We start from the raw sequence: 19,570 nt of genomic DNA, 5'->3' as shown, positions 1-19,570 counted from the left end.
CGAAAATGGGCGAGCTTTTTCTCTCTATTTCGGCCAAGGTGAGCATTCCGCTATCCTTCCCCAATCTTGAGTTTTTCCTTCCTTTTTCCATGATCTTTACAAGTTTATAACTTTGGATTTGAAGATCTTTGAGCTTAGAACGAGTTTTGGAGCTTGGAGACCAAAAGTTGGAACTTCTCCCATCTCCAAGTTTAGATCTCCTCAACCCTCGATCTTCAAGAGGTAAGAGCCGATCTTAAGCTCAATGTATGATTTAAACAAGTTTTATGAAGTTTTAAGGGGTAGAATGCATGTTAAGGGATATGTTGAACCTATGGGTTTTTGATGACTCTTTGAACAATGTAGCTTGATTGTGTGTTGTTTGAGTATGTTTGAAGTGTTGTAGATGGGGTATATGCATGTTTTGAGACCCCTAGGAACTTGTATGCATGTTTTGGTTGAAGTTTATGCATGATTTGTGGGTTTGGGAGGCAGGAGGTTCATGTGAACCAAGTTTCTGCCCGTTTGGCAGAAACCAGGTTCGGCAGCCGAAGGAAGTTTCGGCCGCCGAACCCCTCTTGTAGAGGCAGCATTCGGCTGCCGAAGGTGCCCCCGAAAAGAGACTTTCGTCTCTGTCTGGCACTTTCGGCCGCCGAAGGTGCCGCCGAACCTAGCTGAGTTTCGTCTCTGTCCAGGACTTTCGGCCGCCGAAGGTGCCGCCGAAAGTGCCCTGTCCAGCCATTTCATGCATGACCTTCTATGATGTTTTCAGGATGTTTAGGGGGTTTTTGGGGAGTATATTAGAGTTGTAATTACGTATGTTTGGTCCCTCATTTGAGTCCACCTGTGTAGGTTCGGACCCGAGGAACCGAGGACCCCAGCAGTGAGTTCAGCTGCTTCGGTGTTGTCAGAGTCAGCCAGAGGTGAGTGGAACTAAACTTAATCTTTTAAACTAAATGTTTTATCATGTTTCATGCATCATGATTATGCAATAGGATGATTGCATTAGTTTCACGAATATGTCGCATTGCATAAATTGTTGTTGTTGTGGGTGAATGTTGGATGACCCAATTAGTCCAAGACAGGAAGACCAGGACCCCATGCTACGGCCTGGCACAGAGTAAGAAAGACCAGGCCCCAGTCTACAGGCCTGGCACAGAGTAAAACACGGTTATGGGACTCGAAGACCAGGAGCCCAGAGGAGGCCCTGGAAAATGGTAAGTAATGTATGTATGACAGGAAGACCAGGACCCCATGCTACGGCCTGGCACAGAGTTAACTTGGACTATTTGGTGACAAGTTCACCCAACCCTTATGTGAATTGTTTATGTTATGATGCATTCTCATAGAGCATAGTGTTAATGTGTTTTAATAGTTCAGCTCACTGGGCTTTTAGCTCACCCCTCTCCCTTTTCCCCCAGGCTTTCAGGTACAGGATATAGTGCGGGAGTCCGGATAGAGTAAAGAAGTTATGCCTTTGTTATAGCTAGCAATGGACATGATCAAAATTGTAATGTAAAAGTACATTATAGTTATGTAATGAGTTTTATGGATGTTAGTATGTGCTTGACCATAGATTGTTGTATCCCTTTTATACATGATCTTAGAGATTTTGCTGATGTTTATGTAAACCAACTCAACAGATGTATGTTACCCATTGAGGGCACAGATGAGATCCCACAGAGGGATCAAAGTTATGTTAATGTTATGCACAGGTTGAGTTTGGTTGATGTTCAATGGAAAGAAAAGTTTTAAATTTTTATGCATATTGTTGATCATGTATGGGATTATACAGGTTCACAGGTTTTATGTCAGGCTTGCTACGGGTCCCGGCGGCCTTAAGTCGACCCGGATCCTAGCGCCGGTAGCGGTCCGATTTTCGGGGCGTTACAGAATGGTATCAGAGCTCTAGGTTCATATGGTCGGACCTAGAGTGTCGGGCTCATAGAGGGTATAGAAGGTCAAGCACAATAGGAAAGATCATGTCCACTAGGATAGGATGTGGAGTCCTGTCTTGCATAATGATGTGAAATGCCATGATAATATGCATGTGCATTAATGATATGCTATGATATGTGATGTATGTGATGAGGGTTCATGTGTGCCCACATGAACCATATGATGCTAACGTTGCTTGTGATGTGCACTGTTTTTCAGAAAACAGGATGAGAGGAACTCGTCGATCAGCAAGATTGACTGGAGTACCACCTGAGGATGAGGGCATGAGCGCCCGTCCTCCAGCATTGCCTAGGGCAATGTCTAGCAGGTCCAACAGGGACAGAGTAGCAAGAGACCCTAGAAGGTCTTTGGATTTGGGGAGAAGCAGGTCAGTCAGAGGAACAGTTCAGGGAGGAGCGTCAGAGGATATGGGGGATGATATGGACGTAGAACAGAGGAGGGATGGCAGTTTGGGAGTCAGTATGCCAGAAGAAGGAATGGGAGAGTCCCAAGGAGGCACTCATGCCTCGGGATTTGTACAGCCACCTCACTACCCACATTTCTCACAACATCCCGGGTATTCGATGGGAGGAACATCGGATTACCCCAGTTTTAGCCCTTATCCCACACAGATGCCATACCCACCATACTACCCACCATACTCTCAGTACCCGATGTATCCACCACCACCCTACTATCCAAATCCAGCAAACCCTACCTCAGAAAATGTTGTACCACCTCCACCACCTGCAGAACCAGCAGCCCCAGTTGTTCAGCCACCTAGACCTAGCTCAGCCAGTGGGAGCAAGGTTAAGATGACAGACTATATGAAGCTGGGTGCTCCCCAGTTTGAAACCGGTAATGATCCGTTCGTGTACTTAGAGCGGGTCAAGGCAATTACAGATGAGATAGGGGCGGATGACAGTAGAGCCATTCAGATGGCCGGGTTCACGCTTAAGTGCAAGAAGGCACGAGAGTGGTTCAAAAATTATGTGAACCCGAGAGTGGACAACATGACTTGGGAAGAGTTTGCAGATGAGTTTGCAGGATGGGCTTTCCCTGATAGTTCAAGGGAATTGAAGATGATATAATTCGAGCAGTTGAGGCAGACTGATGACATGAGTGTAGACGAATATACTGACAGGTTTATGGAGTTGCTGCCATTTGCAGGGCAAGACCTTAGCACAGACCAGAAGAAGTCGAGGAGGTATATCATGAAGCTCCATCCCAGGTATTCCTCCTTGGTACAGTCAGCAGATAGAGAGAGTTTTCACGCCATAGTAGACATGGCTAGGAGAATGGAGGCTAGTGCCATCATTCAGGGGACAGTTAAGCAGACAGTGGCACAAGCTTCTGGTTCTAAAACTCCGGGAGGGGGAAGGTTAGATCCCTCTACCTTGAGTGCAGCAGCTTCTGGCAGTAAGAGATGGAGTAAACCCAAGGGTAAGAAGAATAAGTTCTGGAACAAGGTCAAGTCTAGTCTGGGATTTGGGAGTGGCTCAAGCTCTGGTGCGGATAATGCAGTATGTGCGAGGTGTGGTAGGCCACACAAGGGAGTATGTCGGTTTGGGACAAACACTTGCTTCAGATGTGGTCAGGAGGGGCATATAGCTCGAGATTGTCCAAGAGCGGCCCCGATGGCTCAGTCCCAGCAGACAGCTTCAGGCAGTGTAGCGCAGCCAGCAGCTCCAGCCATGACTCAGGCCAGTGGCAGAGGCAGAGGGAGAGGAGCAGCCTCTTCTTCAGCAGGTTTCAGAGGTGAAGGTCCATCAGCCCCAGCACGGATCTTCACAATGACACAGCAGGAGGCAGACACATCCAACACCGTGGTGGCAGGTAATCTCGTCATTGGATGTTCGGATGTATATGCTTTGATGGACCCTGGTGCATCTCATTCTTTTATTGCTCCGAGGGCCGTAGCGAGGTTGGGATTGATGATCTCTGGGTTAGAGTGTCCTCTCTGGGTCAGTGGACCCAAGTGTGATCCATCAGTGGCAGAGTCAGTCTGTCAGTGTAGTCCAGTTTTTGTTGAGGGGAGATGCATGTCCGCCGACCTTGTGGTTCTAGATTTGACAGACTTTGACGTCATTCTAGGGATGGACTGGTTATCTACCCATGGTGCTACCTTGGACTGCAGGAACAAGGTAGTCAGGTTCAGAGGTCAGGATGGATCAGAGGTTGTCTTCAGAGGAGACAAGAGGGGTACACCTAGAGGTATGATCTCAGCTCTTCAGGCTCGTAGGTTGCTTAGGAGGGGATGTCAGGGGTATTTGGCTCATGTGAGAGAGCTTAATAGTCAGGTTAGAGAGCCCGCCTCGGTGCCAGTGGTTAGAGAGTTTATAGATGTGTTCCCAGACGAACTGCCAGGTTTACCACCTGCTAGGGAGATAGAGTTCGAGATAGAACTGATGCCTGGAACCCGACCGATCTCTATCCCTCCCTACAGGATGGCGCCAGCAGAATTGAAAGAGTTGAAGGAGCAGTTACAGGAACTAGTAGACAAGGGCTTCATCCGACCGAGTACCTCACCTTGGGGTGCTCCAGTTCTGTTTGTGAAAAAGAAGGATGGATCTCTTAGACTTTGTATCGACTACAGGCAGTTGAACAAAGTCACTACCAAGAACAAGTACCCATTGCCAAGGATCGACGATCTATTCGACCAGCTAGCAGGAGCGGGTTGCTTCTCCAAAATAGATCTGAGATCGGGGTACCATCAGTTGAGGATCAGGGAAGAGGATGTGCCAAAGACGGCTTTCAGGACCAGATATGGGCATTTTGAGTTCCTTGTGATGCCGTTCGGGTTAACTAACGCCCCTGCAGCATTCATGGACCTCATGAATAGAGTGTTTAGCCAGTACCTGGATCACTTCGTTATTGTCTTCATAGATGATATCTTAGTGTATTCCAGGAATGCAGAGGAGCATGCCCATCATCTGCGGTTGGTTCTACAGACCTTGAGGGAACATGGCTTGTATGCCAAGTTCTCTAAATGTGAGTTCTGGCTGAGGAGTATTTCATTCTTGGGGCATGTAGTGTCAGAGAATGGGATAGAGGTAGACCCCAAGAAGACAGAGACTGTGGCTAACTGGCCTAGACCCACTTCAGTGACAGAGATCAGGAGTTTTTTGGGTTTGGCAGGTTACTACAGGAGGTTCGTTCAGGACTTCTCAAAGATAGCAGCTCCTCTAACCAGACTAACCAGGAAGAATCAGAAGTTTCTGTGGACCGACCAGTGCGAGGAGAGTTTTGAAGAGCTCAAGAAGAGGTTGACTTCAGCACCAGTTTTAGCTCTGCCATCTAATGGAGAGGACTTTACAGTCTTTTGTGACGCGTCCCGTGTGGGACTGGGTTGTGTACTGATGCAAAATGAGAGGGTAATTGCTTATGCTTCTAGGCAGCTAAAGAAGCATGAGTTGAATTACCCCACGCATGACCTTGAGATGGCAGCAGTAATCTTTGCACTCAAGATGTGGAGGCATTACCTCTATGGGGTAAAATGTGAGATCTTCACAGATCATAAAAGCTTGCAGTACATCTTGAGTCAGAGGGATTTGAATTTGAGGCAGAGGAGATGGGTAGAGTTGCTGAGTGACTATGATTGCAAAATTCAGTATCATCCGGGTAAGGCGAATGTCGTGGCAGACGCCCTAAGCCGGAAGTCACTAGGCAGTCTATCCCACATCACGGCAGAGAGGAGACCGGTGGTGAAGGAGTTTTACAAGCTCATCGAGGAAGGTCTACAGTTGGAGTTGTCTGGTACAGGTGCCTTGGTTGCTCAGATGAAAGTGACACCCGTGTTTCTGGAGCAGGTGGCTCAGAAACAGCATGAGGACCCAGAGTTAGTGAAGATTGCCAGGACTGTTCAGTCAGGCAAGGACAGTGAGTTCAGATTTGACAATAAGGGGATCCTCCGCTATGGGAGTCGATTGTGTGTACCAGATGACATAGGGCTAAAAGGAGACATTATGAGAGAGGCTCATAATGCAAGATACAGCATTCACCCCGGAGCCACCAAAATGTATCAAGATCTGAAGAAGGTTTATTGGTGGCCAGCTATGAAGAGAGAAGTGGCACAGTTCGTGTCAGCCTGCGAAGTATGTCAGAGGGTGAAGCTGGAACATCAGAAGCCGGCTGGAATGCTTAACCCGCTACCTATTCCAGAGTGGAAATGGGAGAATATAGCTATGGACTTCGTAGTGGGGTTACCGGCGACGTCCAACAGATTGGACTCCATATGGGTGATTGTGGACAGACTCACCAAATCTGCTCACTTCATCCCTGTCAGGAGTGGCTATTCTGTGGACAAGTTGGCGCAGGTGTACGTTGATGAGATAGTCAGACTGCATGGGGTTCCTGTTTCAATAGTGTCAGATAGAGGGCCCCAGTTCACCTCCAGGTTTTGGCGGAGTCTACAGAATGCCATGGGTACTAGATTGGATTTTAGCACTGCCTTCCACCCCCAGACTGATGGACAGTCAGAAAGGACCATCCAGACTATCGAGGATATGCTTAGAATGTGTGTGCTGGACTTTGGCGGTTCTTGGAGGCAGCATCTACCTCTGGTGGAGTTTGCCTACAATAACAGCCATCATGCTAGCATCGGGATGGCTCCATATGAAGCTTTATATGGAAGGAAGTGCAGGTCACCTGTTTGCTGGGAGGAAGTTGGAGAAAAGGCCTTGGCAGGGCCTGAACTAGTAGAGATCACCAGCAGGGTGGTGCCCATGATCAGAGATAGAATCAAGACAGCTGCAAGCAGACAGAAGAGTTATGCAGACATCCGCAGAAGACTAGTAGAGTTTCAGGAGGGGGATCTGGTATTGCTCAAGGTGTCTCCAATGAAAGGAGTGGTTCGGTTCGGGAAGAAGGGTAAGCTGGCTCCGCGGTACATCGGACCCTTTGAAGTCCTGCAAAGGATCGGGAATGTATCGTACAAGCTGGATTTGCCTGCTTCGATGGAGAGAATCCATCCGGTTTTCCATGTTTCTCTGTTACGGAAGTTCGTGTCGGATCCTGGAAAGGTTCTTAGTGAGCCTGATATGGAGATCCATGAGGATCTCACCTATGTAGAACAGCCAGTGCGGATCCTAGACACTCAGATCAGAAAGCTGAGGAACAAGGAAATCCCGATGGTGAAAGTCCTTTGGAACCACCACAATATTGAAGAATGCACCTGGGAGACACGGGAGTCCATGCTCCAGCAATACCCCCATTTGTTTTGAGGTGAGTGTTAGTTGTTCTATGTGTTGCATGTATGATATATTGTATGCTATGCTTTGTATGTTAGTTGAGGAACATTCGGGGACGAATGTTCTTAAGGGGGGGAGAATGTAATACCCGGCTAGACTCCGGTATCGAAATCCCTACCGTCCGGTGGGACCTCGGATGTCGGAGACCTCTAGAAGGGTAGAATCATGTTTTATGAAATGTTTTCATGTATTTCATGTTTTTAAGTAAGAAATTAAATGAGTTTTTACAAGAAAAGTCTTTGGAGGAAAACCCAGGTTCGGCCGCCGAAAGCCAAGTTCGGCCGCCGAACATGCATGCGTTTTGGAGGCACGTTAGGCCCCCGAAAGCATGAGTTAGGGAAGTTCATGTTCGGCCGCCGAAAGTCAAGTTCGGCCGCCGAACATGGCATGCATGCGGAGGCACATTCGGCCCCCGAACGTGGCCTGGCCAGCCACCTATAAAAGGGTCCCTTAGCCGAAAATGGGCGAGCTTTTTCTCCCTATTTCGGCCAAGGTGAGCATTCCGCTATCCTTCCCCAATCTTGAGTTTTTCCTTCCTTTTTCCATGATCTTTACAAGTTTATAACTTTGGATTTGAAGATCTTTGAGCTTAGAACGAGTTTTGGAGCTTGGAGACCAAAAGTTGGAACTTCTCCCATCTCCAAGTTTAGATCTCCTCAACCCTCGATCTTCAAGAGGTAAGAGCCGATCTTAAGCTCAATGTATGATTTAAACAAGTTTTATGAAGTTTTAAGGGGTAGAATGCATGTTAAGGGATATGTTGAACCTATGGGTTTTTATGACTCTTTGAACAATGTAGCTTGATTGTGTGTTGTTTGAGTATGTTTGAAGTGTTGTAGATGGGGTATATGCATGTTTTGAGACCCCTAGGAACTTGTATGCATGTTTTGGTTGAAGTTTATGCATGATTTGTGGGTTTGGGAGGCAGGAGGTTCATGTGAACCAAGTTTCTGCCCGTTTGGCAGAAACCAGGTTCGGCAGCCGAAGGAAGTTTCGGCCGCCGAACCCCTCTTGTAGAGGCAGCATTCGGCTGCCGAAGGTGCCCCCGAAAAGAGACTTTCGTCTCTGTCTGGCACTTTCGGCCGCCGAAGGTGCTGCCGAACCTAGCTGAGTTTCGTCTCTATCCAGGACTTTCGGCCGTCGAAGGTGCCGCCGAAAGTGCCCTGTCCAGCCATTTCATGCATGACCTTCTATGATGTTTTCAGGATGTTTAGGGGGTTTTTGGGGAGTATATTAGAGTTGTAATTACGTATGTTTGGTCCCTCATTTGAGTCCACCTGTGTAGGTTCGGACCCGAGGAACCGAGGACCCCAGCAGTGAGTTCAGCTGCTTCGGTGTTGTCAGAGTCAGCCAGAGGTGAGTGGAACTAAACTTAATCTTTTAAACTAAATGTTTTATCATGTTTCATGCATCATGATTATGCAATAGGATGATTGCATTAGTTTCACGAATATGTCGCATTGCATAAATTGTTGTTGTTGTGGGTGAATGTTGGATGACCCAATTAGTCCAAGACAGGAAGACCAGGACCCCATGCTACGGCCTGGCACAGAGTAAGAAAGACCAGGCCCCAGTCTACAGGCCTGGCACAGAGTAAAACACGGTTATGGGACTCGAAGACCAGGAGCCCAGAGGAGGCCCTGGAAAATGGTAAGTAATGTATGTATGACAGGAAGACCAGGACCCCATGCTACGGCCTGGCACAGAGTTAACTTGGACTATTTGGTGACAAGTTCACCCAACCCTTATGTGAATTGTTTGTGTTATGATGCATTCTCATAGAGCATAGTGTTAATGTGTTTTAATAGTTCAGCTCACTGGGCTTTTAGCTCACCCCTCTCCCTTTTCCCCCAGGCTTTCAGGTACAGGATATAGTGCGGGAGTCCGGATAGAGTAAAGAAGTTATGCCTTTGTTATAGCTAGCAATGGACATGATCAAAATTGTAATGTAAAAGTACATTATAGTTATGTAATGAGTTTTATGGATGTTAGTATGTGCTTGACCATAGATTGTTGTATCCCTTTTATACATGATCTTAGAGATTTTGCTGATGTTTATGTAAACCAACTCAACAGATGTATGTTACCCATTGAGGGCACAGATGAGATCCCACAGAGGGATCAAAGTTATGTTAATGTTATGCACAGGTTGAGTTTGGTTGATGTTCAATGGAAAGAAAAGTTTTAAATTTTTATGCATATTGTTGATCATGTATGGGATTATACAGGTTCACAGGTTTTATGTCAGGCTTGCTACGGGTCCCGGCGGCCTTAAGTCGACCCGGATCCTAGCGCCGGTAGCGGTCCGATTTTCGGGGCGTTACATAAAGGGGCATTGATGACCGCCGGACTTCCCGCACATGGGGCAAGGCCAGGCCTTAAAGAAGGATGCAGGCCCAAGGCCCATGATAGAGCATATTTTAGTCCACTTTCTTATTATCTTATTGATGTTTATTTACATCTTTTCTGTCTAATTTTGTGATTTTAATCATATTTTGCAGATATTAGGTGTAAAGAGACATTCTGGAGAAAATGCTCTTAAAACTGCCAAAAAGTGCCAAATATGGAAAGTGCCAAAAAGGAAAGTTTTCAAATATGGAAAGTGTTAAATAAGGAAAGTTTTCTGATAAGGAAAGTGCCAGAAAAGGAAAGCGCAATCAACAGATTCTTTGAAATTCAAATTGCAGATTCTTCTTTCCTTATTCAGAAGGTGAAGCCAATTATGGAAAGTGTCAAATAAGAAAAGTTTTCAGAAAAGGAAAGTCCTCAAATAAGGGAAGTGTAGAAGCAAAAGCAAATAAGGAAAGCTCAGTCAGAAGATTATTTAAAATTCAAATTTTAGATCTTTCTTTCCTTATTCAAAGATGTGCACACACTGCAGCAGTCATATCTTCCTATTTAGGCAGCAAGATCTCATGAAGACGCACTTGCCTCTTCTGCGTTCAACATTCAAAATTCAAACGAAGGCTCCACCTAAAAAGGAAAGACTGCACAGATTCACTTTCCCTTCTGCATTCAATGACTGCCCTCCACTTCCTCTTCTGCAATCCGCGCACATCCTTCCTCTTCTAAAGCCTGATCCGCGCGCCTCCTTCCTTCCAGAGAATTTGCAACGCGATTCTTTCCTTTTCAGCACTTTGGGCAGCCTCTTCACTAATTAGGAAGCAAGTATGACCTAGGGCAGCACTTTCAACTATAAAAAGACACATAAGGAGCCTCCACACAACTTTTACACACCACCTTGGAGACACCTACGGGATTCACATCTCTTTTTCTACCTTTCTTCTTTTCTTTTATTTTTGGTTTTATTTCAACCATGAGAGGCTGAAATCTTTTATTCTAGTTGAAGATTAGGTGATACTTTAGTTGTTATATGGATTGGGAGACTTGATCAAACATTGTTTAACTTTTGGTTGTTCAATATTTGTGCAATTTCATACTTGATTTCAATATTGCTTTGTTGTTTAGATCTACGTTGATTCTTGATTGCAAAGTAATAATATGTTAGTTTGGATGATTTAAGTCCGTAATTGCTTGGATTATTCAAACATAAGAACACTTGGTGTAAAAACTAAGAAAATTGTATAATCTAACGACATCTCATGCGTTTGAGTAGTTAGGATTGGATCTCTCTATCTCTTCATGCAATTAACAATTGTTTTGATGCCTAAGGTCTAAGGACGTTCCTTGGTAATTTGTTAATTAGTAATTAATTAGAGGACGTTCCCTAATTGGTTTAATCATAAGGAGAGACATGGTGGTGAGAAGCGTCTTCTATCTCCATAACTAATCTATTGAATCAATCATAAGAAACTAAGTGTCAATGATCAATCCCAAGAACTGAAGTGGACTCAATTCTTCAATTAGAGCTTTCTTATTATTTATTTCTCTTTTATTTTATTATTCGCTTATTTTATTGCTTTCAGTAGTTGTTTAATTGAATCAATCTCAAAACCCCCCATTTTACTTTCAGTTTATTTTTTTGTTTCAGTTTTATCTCGTTTCAGTTTTATCTCATTTCAGTTTTATCTCGTTTCAGTTTTATCTCGTTTCAGTTATTTTTGCTTTCAGTTTTATCTCGTTTCAGTTTATTTCTCTTTTAGTTTATTTTTATTTTAGTTAATTCTCTTGGTCTTGATAAGGAAAATAGGTAAGTTCTCAATTCCCTGTGGATTCGATCCTTTCACCACTATCTACAGTTGTAAATTGTTGATAACCAGAAAGGTTATTTTTTACTGGCTTTGACAACCGCGAGTCAGCCCACCAGGCCTTTCTCAAAGCCAATCAGTCCCACACAACGCGGCCAAGCTCGACAATGAGAAGCAGGCCGGACAGGTTGCACACGCGGGCCCATCTAAAGGGAGCCCAGCCAGCTGACGTGACAAGAAGTAGGAGAGTAGGCCCAATCACCTTGCAGCCCTGCCTGCATGCGTGTCGAGGAGAATTAAATGGCCGCTTGACATGGAGAAGAGTCCTGACATATCCGTACGTACGGAGCTGAGTGACAGAGACAGCCAGCATTGTAGCAGAGAAGCAGATATACATCATGAGCAGACGGAAAGTAGGGGGGTCTTCTTCTTCCTCGGCTCTATATTTTTCATTTTTCTCTGCAACTCTTGTCTATCCATACTACATTAGTTTATGAACCTGACTTGAATATCGGAGGGTCTCTACCAGGGGTATCCCCGGTAGATCCCTGACCATTTTTTCTTTTTTTGCAGGTTCTTTTATCAAATCCAACATTGAGAGACCCATATGATGGGACAAGAAGAAATCCAAATTTATCACAAATAATCTTACTCTAGCAATAGAAACGATGGAAGAGAAGAGCATATGATACAAGTAAAATTAAAGAATTATATTGCTCTGTTTTATAAAGAAAGAATAATTCAATTTACCTCGGGACACTGGAATTCAGCTCAACTAAATTATTCAACTATTAAAAAAGAAATATTAAGTATTGTAATTTGCATAAATAAATTTCAGTCTTATTTGTTAAATTAAAAGTTCTTAGTCAAAATTGATTGTAAATTGGCAAAGGATGTTTTAAAGAAAGATGTTAAAAATCTTGCCTCTAAACAAATTTTTGCTAGATTCAAGCGATTTTAAGTATTTTTTATTTTGATATTGAGTATATTAAAAGTAGTAACAATAATATTCTAGATTTTCTAACTCGAGAATACTTACAGAACAATGGAAAGAAAGAAGAATAAACAAAAGGAAGTAAAATCCAGCCCAAGTTCTACTCCTAAAGTCTTATCAGAGCATTCGGAAGACCTGAATAAAACCATAAAACCACAAGTAAAAAACTCAAGCCCATCAGATATAAAATCAAGCCCATCAGATTTAAAAAGATGGATTGAAGAATTAAGTCAATCACTAGAGGTGATTAAAGCCTTGCAGAATATAGCCTCTTCCTCAAGAGACTCAGGTATGGCCTTTAAAACTAAAGCGATCGTATCCGCTCATGGTATGGCTAGTCTGTCTCAAACGGTAGACAGTAAAGATGTATCAAATTCGTTAATGGCTGTGAGTTTGCCAAAAATTTAATCTACTCATGGGTATAATATAAGTTTTCATAAATGGACTATAAAAAATATTTCTGATTTTGAAATTGTTATTGAAAATGGTTACAACGATGTAAACTCATGGGAGTTATTAAAAAATATTATCCTGAGAATTGGTATTTTACACCTAAAGATTTTTCAAAATTTTAGGAATACTATCATAGTATTTTGGAAGATACTGAGTTAGTAAAAATAAAACATAATTTTGATAAAAATGATAAAAATATAATAGCCTACTCTTCCATACAGATAAAACGGGTTATCCATCCTAAGGATTGGCCAACCCCGAATTTGTATACTGGTCTAATATTTAAAACCCTAAAAAAGCATTTTACTTCATATAACTATTTTGATTATATAGACTCTTGAAAAAATATTTTCAGTATCCAAAATCCAAACCACACTCACTCATGGCTAATATATTTTGATCAGTAAAAAATTAAAGAAACCACTAGATTTCCAAACTAGTTTTTAAAGTGGTGGCAGTATAGGGGAATTTCTGAAGAAATTCTTTTGTCTGAAGTATCTCAAGTATATCAGTATTTCAAAAGCAATTATAAACCCAACCTGAATGAAACCTATATACCCCTTTAATGTATTTTTGTATAAACTTTTTTATTCTCTGGGTATACCAATGTTTTTTGATTTTCAGTATATGACGAGAACTTCTATTCCAGCCATAGAAAAAAAGCATAAGATTAAATGGTGGGGATCATTCAAGAATACCACCATAGAAATGACTATTAAAGAATGGATAGTCAAAAAAGCACAGTTTCCAGCTCTATCATATGCTACTAAACTATCTCTGCAAGAAAATCCTTCATTCGGAGCACAAAAGGCCCAATGTCAAGCATTACTTGCAGCAGCTAAAACTCCTGAAGAGTATAAGATGATTTGCCAGCAAATGTTCAATCAGCTTACTTCAGGAGAAAAGGAAGAAATAAAGCAATCCATCAATAAAGAATCATCAAGCAAGTCTTCTAGTAAAAAAGTTTCAAAGAAGGAGTCCAGAAGAAAAATTAAAAAACAGTCAAGTTCAGAATCGGAGTCGACAGCGTCATCCCAGACATTATCCTCCAGTAAAAACCAGACATCTTCATACTGTAATAGTAACGAAGACGACTGTTATGGAGTTCTTCCCCCAGTAAAAATCAAAAGTAAAACAGGCAAAAGAAGAGATAAACAAAAAGCAAAAGTAAAAAAGGAAAAGAAAGATAAATTGAAAAAAGGTAAGAAAAAGAAGGACACCTCATCTTCATACTCATCATCAGAATCAGAGTAAAAGACAAGAATAGTAAAGAACGTGGCAGAAAAAACTATTCATCCACAGTAAAAATGAGCAGCAGTGGCAGACAAACTATTCATCCACAGTAAAAAGAAGCAGACAGATTACTTTTCATGAACAGTAAAAGCCGCGTGAATCAACAGCAAAGGTCTTGTGACTCAACTGTAAAAGCTTAAAATTTTTCTATAAAAGGGAGTTTCTCCCCTTGTGAAGTCACAGATCTGTAAACACAACTCATATACCTCCTCTCTCTATTCTCTCTATTTCCTTTGTAAATTCTCTCCCGATTTCCGGTAATTCTGTATCAGTTCTTAAGTTTTAAATATAGTAAATTTTATTTTGCATTTTATATCTGTTACTCTTATAAATCCGTGTTGACGACACTTTTCTCTTCTCCTCCCTCACTCTGACTTAACTCTGGGGATCCCAGGTTAAAGTTACAGAAACCCTAACCTTCATAATAAATTTAAAATATCATAAGTATGCTCTGTGGTTGCAGTTTAGTATGATATTCCACATCAGAAAAACTGTTATAATTTGATTGTTTTATTAAAAGGCCAATGATATTATACTTTCTTGATATACAGACTGAAAAATACCAGATCTTTTTGATCTGGCAAATTGTTGTGTCGTAAAAGAAATTTGAGTTATAACGTCACGTACTATTGAAAGTTATAACTTGTTAAAATTATAAATTTATTGTGATCCAGTGTGACCGTGTTTGTTGGTATCTATATATATATTTATATATTGTGAAATGAAAGGAATATGAAAAGTCTAATTTATTTGTTTTAAATTTTTAAATTGAGATATTAAAATTTTCATTACATTTTAAATTTTGATCAATTTGATGTTTTCAATTTTATTTAAAATATTCAATTAAATTTAAAAAAAAATCTTCAAACAAATAAAATTAAATCAACCAAAAATCAAATTAAAAGTTCAAACCGAAGCAATTCCATTCATTTTTTAAAAAAAAAAACATAAATTTAGACCGACGGGAAAAAAATCTGATGATGTGGCAGCGTATGGTTGGAGCACTGATTCAACCAGTAGGATCGAAGCACATGGGAAAATCAGGGACCATTTTGCTCATCCTTCAATAATCCAATATCTATTTCACTTAGCTAAATTCCAAACAAACTCACTCCAGCTAACCACACACAACTCTCTCTCTTTCTCTCTCTCTCTCTCTACCTCTCCCGATCTCGTCTCCATTTTACACTTGCTTACAAATACAATCTTCTTTCTTTCTATTTTAGGGAGCTGCGATCTCAGCTTTCATGGCCACCGTACTCGATTCCCTCTCCATTCCTCGCTCTCATTTTTTTCCCAAACCTACACTTTCTCCTTGCCTGACTGCTTCTGCCTCTCCGATTTCATCTACCAACCGGAGACCCGCCGTCAGGTTACCGGAGGCTAGAGGTCTCAAGATTCGGTCCTTCGAATCCATCGCTCAGATGCCTAGTCTTTCTAGACTTGTTCGTGGTGGGAGGATTGTATGCGAGGCGCAGGAAACTGCTTTTAAAGGTCAGGATCGCAGTCTCTCGTGTTATTGTTTTAAATTGGTTGAAAATTTATTTCTGTTTATTTTGATAAATTAAATTAAAGAGAGTGTACTAGAAATTACTATGTTCCGCGCATCGGAGTGGTTTGATAGTTAAAGACATTTATGAATTTGATGTTCATTAAAGTGGCAAGTCCGAATATTGATAGTCTCATGAAAACCTTTGTCGAATTTAATAATCTCATGACCAAAAGCTCCATTAGAATCATAATTGGGCATATCTAATGATAATAACACTTGTTAAGAATAGAAATATTTGGTGCTAGAGGAAATGCACACCACGTGGGGTTAAAGCACTTAAGAAATTTCAGGATATGAACACAGTAAACACTTTACAGGGATAAAAAGATTCGGATCTACGTGTAGTAGTTTCCTGCTGTTTAAGCCCAGTTTATAGTAGCCAGCTACTCTATGGTGGAAAATTATAACCGACCAAAACGGAAGTGAAAATTATGTAGCGAAGTATGGCAAAAAAAAAAATGCTGATTTCCCATCATCTTTGAGATAAGAGAATATTCGAGCTTAGCATGTTCGGCTGACACTGCTGACACTGAATTGCATTGTTAAAAGTATGGTGCTTAATTTTTGCCAAATGATTGAAGTTGCTAGATCTAAATCAGTGGAAGTTTTTGGAATCGGCTTAAAAACCCAGTTCTGAAGCAAAAATTAATGTTGTGTATTCCATAGATAAAAAGGGATAAACTGTCATCCTTGTTCTGATAGTTGCGTTGTATGTTAATCTAGAATGTTTTCACCGATGCAATCGTTCAAACATATACGAAACATAAACTAATTGCAATCTATTGCTTTTCTTGCTTGGAAATTGCAGTGCTTCCTGTTAATGAGAAAACATGGCGTGACCTTGTTCTTCTATCAGAAATCCCTGTCCTTGTTGAATTCTGGGCTCCATGGTGTGGTCCTTGCCGTATGATTCACCCAGTAATCGACGAACTTGCTGGGGAATATGCTGGAAAACTTAAATGCTACAAACTTAATACTGATGACAGTCCTGCGATTGCAACGGAATTTGGAATTCGAAGCATCCCAACTGTTATGATATTCAAGGATGGTGAGAAGAAAGATGCTATTATTGGTGCAGTTCCTAAAAGTACTTTAATCAGTAGCATAGAGAAATTCTTGTAAAAGGGGAGACTGGAGAGCATTTGCTGGATCTAAAATCAGTTTAGAATTGCTTTCTTCTCTCTTTAGCTTTCAATGCCTTTTCATAATAAACTCAAGTGTTCCTCTGTATAGTTATTGGAAGCGGCTGTGCTTTATTTTAGCTTCGGATAATATTAGATATATCACTTGTTACTTTCAGTACGTGTGTTTTTTATATGACTACTATTAGCTCATCTCTTGTTGCATTTATACTGAAGAATCTTAGGTAGCAAGAAATGGTGTAGGCCATGCTTATATAGATTAAAAGGTTAGGTCCTGCAACACTTTGAACCGACTATTTGAGGCTTGATATAACTGATGGAGGTTTCATACTTCTCGTCCTTTGACATTGAGGTTCACCAGTCAAAAAGAGCTTTTTAGAAAAAGCTTTTTATTTTAAATGTTGTTCAAAAGCTGCTTGGAGAAAGTTGTTTTGATGCTAAACATATCAAATTTATTTTTAAATCACTTTAATATTCTCTATCTAGTATATTTAAGGTTTTTTTCTCAATAACTACAACAATAATGCTAAAAAAAAGCTTTAACAATCATTCTAAACTCCGTACGAACTAATGTTGTTTAAAAGGTTGTGAAATAAGAGATATTTGCAATAATCTGTTGCTACTTCAAGAAAAATGCTGGAATTTCTCGGCAAAGAATTCCTAAACAGCAACTAAAAAATATTTGAGAATCCCAAACTCAAGGAGGCAATAAGTAGCAGCAAAAGAGAAAATGTCCATGAGAGCTACAGCCATGAAATCTGCAGCAGCTAATTTTTTTAAAGAAGCTATTTTTATAACAAAAAGGAAAAAAAGCTTATCTAGGCGTAAAGCATGTAAACTTGGAGCAGCCAGTGTGCACAACGCAAGCCTTCCCGTTTCATCTTGCAAAAGAAAAAGATGCAGAAATGAAACTTAGGTTTTGTTATGGTTAATAAAATCCCTGAAGGCATCCAAAGCATCAAGTGAACTCGGTGGAAACCCATTGCGAAATTGAGCACCAAGCAATGCTGCCCGTTGCTTGACATCTTCATCTCCCAACAGCTTCTCCATTCCTTTGATTATTGCATCCTTTTTAACCCTTGTCGACATATCATCACAAATCATATACCCAAGTTTCAAATGTTTCACTATCAATTTTGCATTAAAGAATTGGTCTCCTCTTATCGGCCATGCCAAAATCGGCATCCCCAAACCAATTGCTTCTGCGGTTGAATTCCATCCGCAGTGTGATAAAAACCCACCCGTTGATGGATGATTCAGTATCAACAACTGTGGTGCCCATCCGTGTATTATCAAACCTCTCTCCCCAACTCTTTCCTTTAACCCATGAGGAAAATAGCCTTCTTCAGTTTCCGCTTGACCCGCCGGTCTGGGTGGACCGTGTCTGCCTGAACCGAGTTGGATTACCCAGATAAATGATCGGTTTGATTCTTCTAATGCATTAGCTAGATGTTGATATTCTTCAATTGATGGACCCACTTCACTGCCGAACGACACGTATAGTACTGATCCACGTGGTTTTGAATTTAACCATGTGATTACCTCGTCTTCAGTGACACTGGACCGCCGGTTGGCTCGGAATTGGTGATCATGAAGGATTGAACCGGATGATTTCCAGTACTGATCGGGCAACAGCGGACCTACACCCCAAACCGGTTTTCCGATTTGAGTAGATAGGTACTCGATGAAAGGTTGCTCGAGTAGATTACAGGTATTGATCATCAACGCAATCGATCCCTTAGTTTCCTCTAACCATGGTGGTTGATCTGCAGCCTTGGGCGGACCAAAATCCCGTGGTCCAATACCACCAGGAGGTCTTGGAAAACCACCGGGTGGGCCAGGTGGAACCACTGGTGCACCACCAATTCCGCCTGGAGGAGGACCAGGAGGTCCATGAGGTCTTTCTTTAAGGTCTAGGTCCGTGAGAGCCATGTCTTCCGGTAATCCAGGAAGCAGCCGAATCTCTCCAGGTTTCAGATCTTTAGGGTAGTTCTTCCACATGGCATACTCCATGGCCGCAGAGCAAGCTCCTGATGTGAAGAACCCAACAGTTGGAATCCCAAACTTGTTGAAGATTTCACCAGTCCAACTCATCATAACATCAACAACAGCACAAACAGGAAACCCAAGATCTGGGTTCTGGGATCGGATAGAGATGAGATTTTGAATAGCTTGTGCCATCTGTGAATGATGTTGAAGGTGATGTTGGAAGGGGTCAGATGAGGGCTCCGGCGGCGGCGGAGGAGGAGGAGAGGAGGGTAATTGGGCAACATGGATGAGTGGATATTGGGAGAAAGAGGAGGGAATGGTGGAGGAAAGATCAGAGGAAATTATGAGCGTGGTTTTGAAATTTTTGGAAGCAATGAGCTTGCAGAGTTCAATGCTTGGAAGAAGGTGGCCCTGCCCAAAAAACGGAACAACCCAAATTTCAGAAGGCATTTTTGATAACAGAATGCTCATAGTTTTTGTTTAAATTGGAATATTTTATAGAGGGAAGAAAACTTAAGGAGAAAGGAATGACTATTTGTTGGTTGTAACATAGGAAAGGGCTTTGACAGTTAGTTGTGAGAAAAAGAAGAAGTGGATTTGCCGACCAATTGTATAGGTGGGAAAATATTAAATTTAATATTTCGATCTAAAATTGTTTTTAAATTATTATTTAAATATAAAATAAAATTATGATGTGAGGATATGAATTTATTAAAAATTTAATTTAATTTATTTATTTATTAATAATTATCTTATTTATAATGAAAGAAAAAATAATTTTTTATTTAAAAAATTAAAAAATTATATAATTTTACAAAAAATTATTTAAACTT

At 41.5% G+C, this 19,570-nt stretch overlaps 2 protein-coding genes across 2 annotated transcripts; one reads left to right on the top strand and one right to left on the bottom strand.

The window, feature by feature from the left end:
* Window positions 1-15,160: 15,160 nt before the first annotated feature.
* LOC110611276 (thioredoxin 1) lies at window positions 15,161-16,905 on the top strand. Its single transcript, XM_021751493.2, has 2 exons — window positions 15,161-15,548; window positions 16,415-16,905. The coding sequence occupies exons 1-2, from the start codon at window positions 15,302-15,304 to the stop codon at window positions 16,726-16,728; spliced, it is 561 nt and encodes a 186-aa protein (XP_021607185.1). The 5' UTR covers window positions 15,161-15,301; the 3' UTR covers window positions 16,729-16,905.
* Window positions 16,906-17,364: 459 nt separating this feature from the next.
* LOC110611275 (UDP-glycosyltransferase 73C13) lies at window positions 17,365-19,282 on the bottom strand. Its single transcript, XM_021751492.2, has one exon. It carries the CDS (start codon window positions 19,206-19,208, stop codon window positions 17,661-17,663), a length of 1,548 nt encoding a protein of 515 aa, XP_021607184.1. The 5' UTR covers window positions 19,209-19,282; the 3' UTR covers window positions 17,365-17,660.
* Window positions 19,283-19,570: the final 288 nt, after the last annotated feature.

This window comes from Manihot esculenta, chromosome 3 (genome assembly GCF_001659605.2).
Source record: "Manihot esculenta cultivar AM560-2 chromosome 3, M.esculenta_v8, whole genome shotgun sequence".
Classification (NCBI taxonomy): domain Eukaryota; kingdom Viridiplantae; phylum Streptophyta; class Magnoliopsida; order Malpighiales; family Euphorbiaceae; genus Manihot; species Manihot esculenta.
The sequence above is the reverse complement of the archived record's forward strand: the minus strand, read 5'-3'. Positions and strand labels throughout refer to the sequence as shown.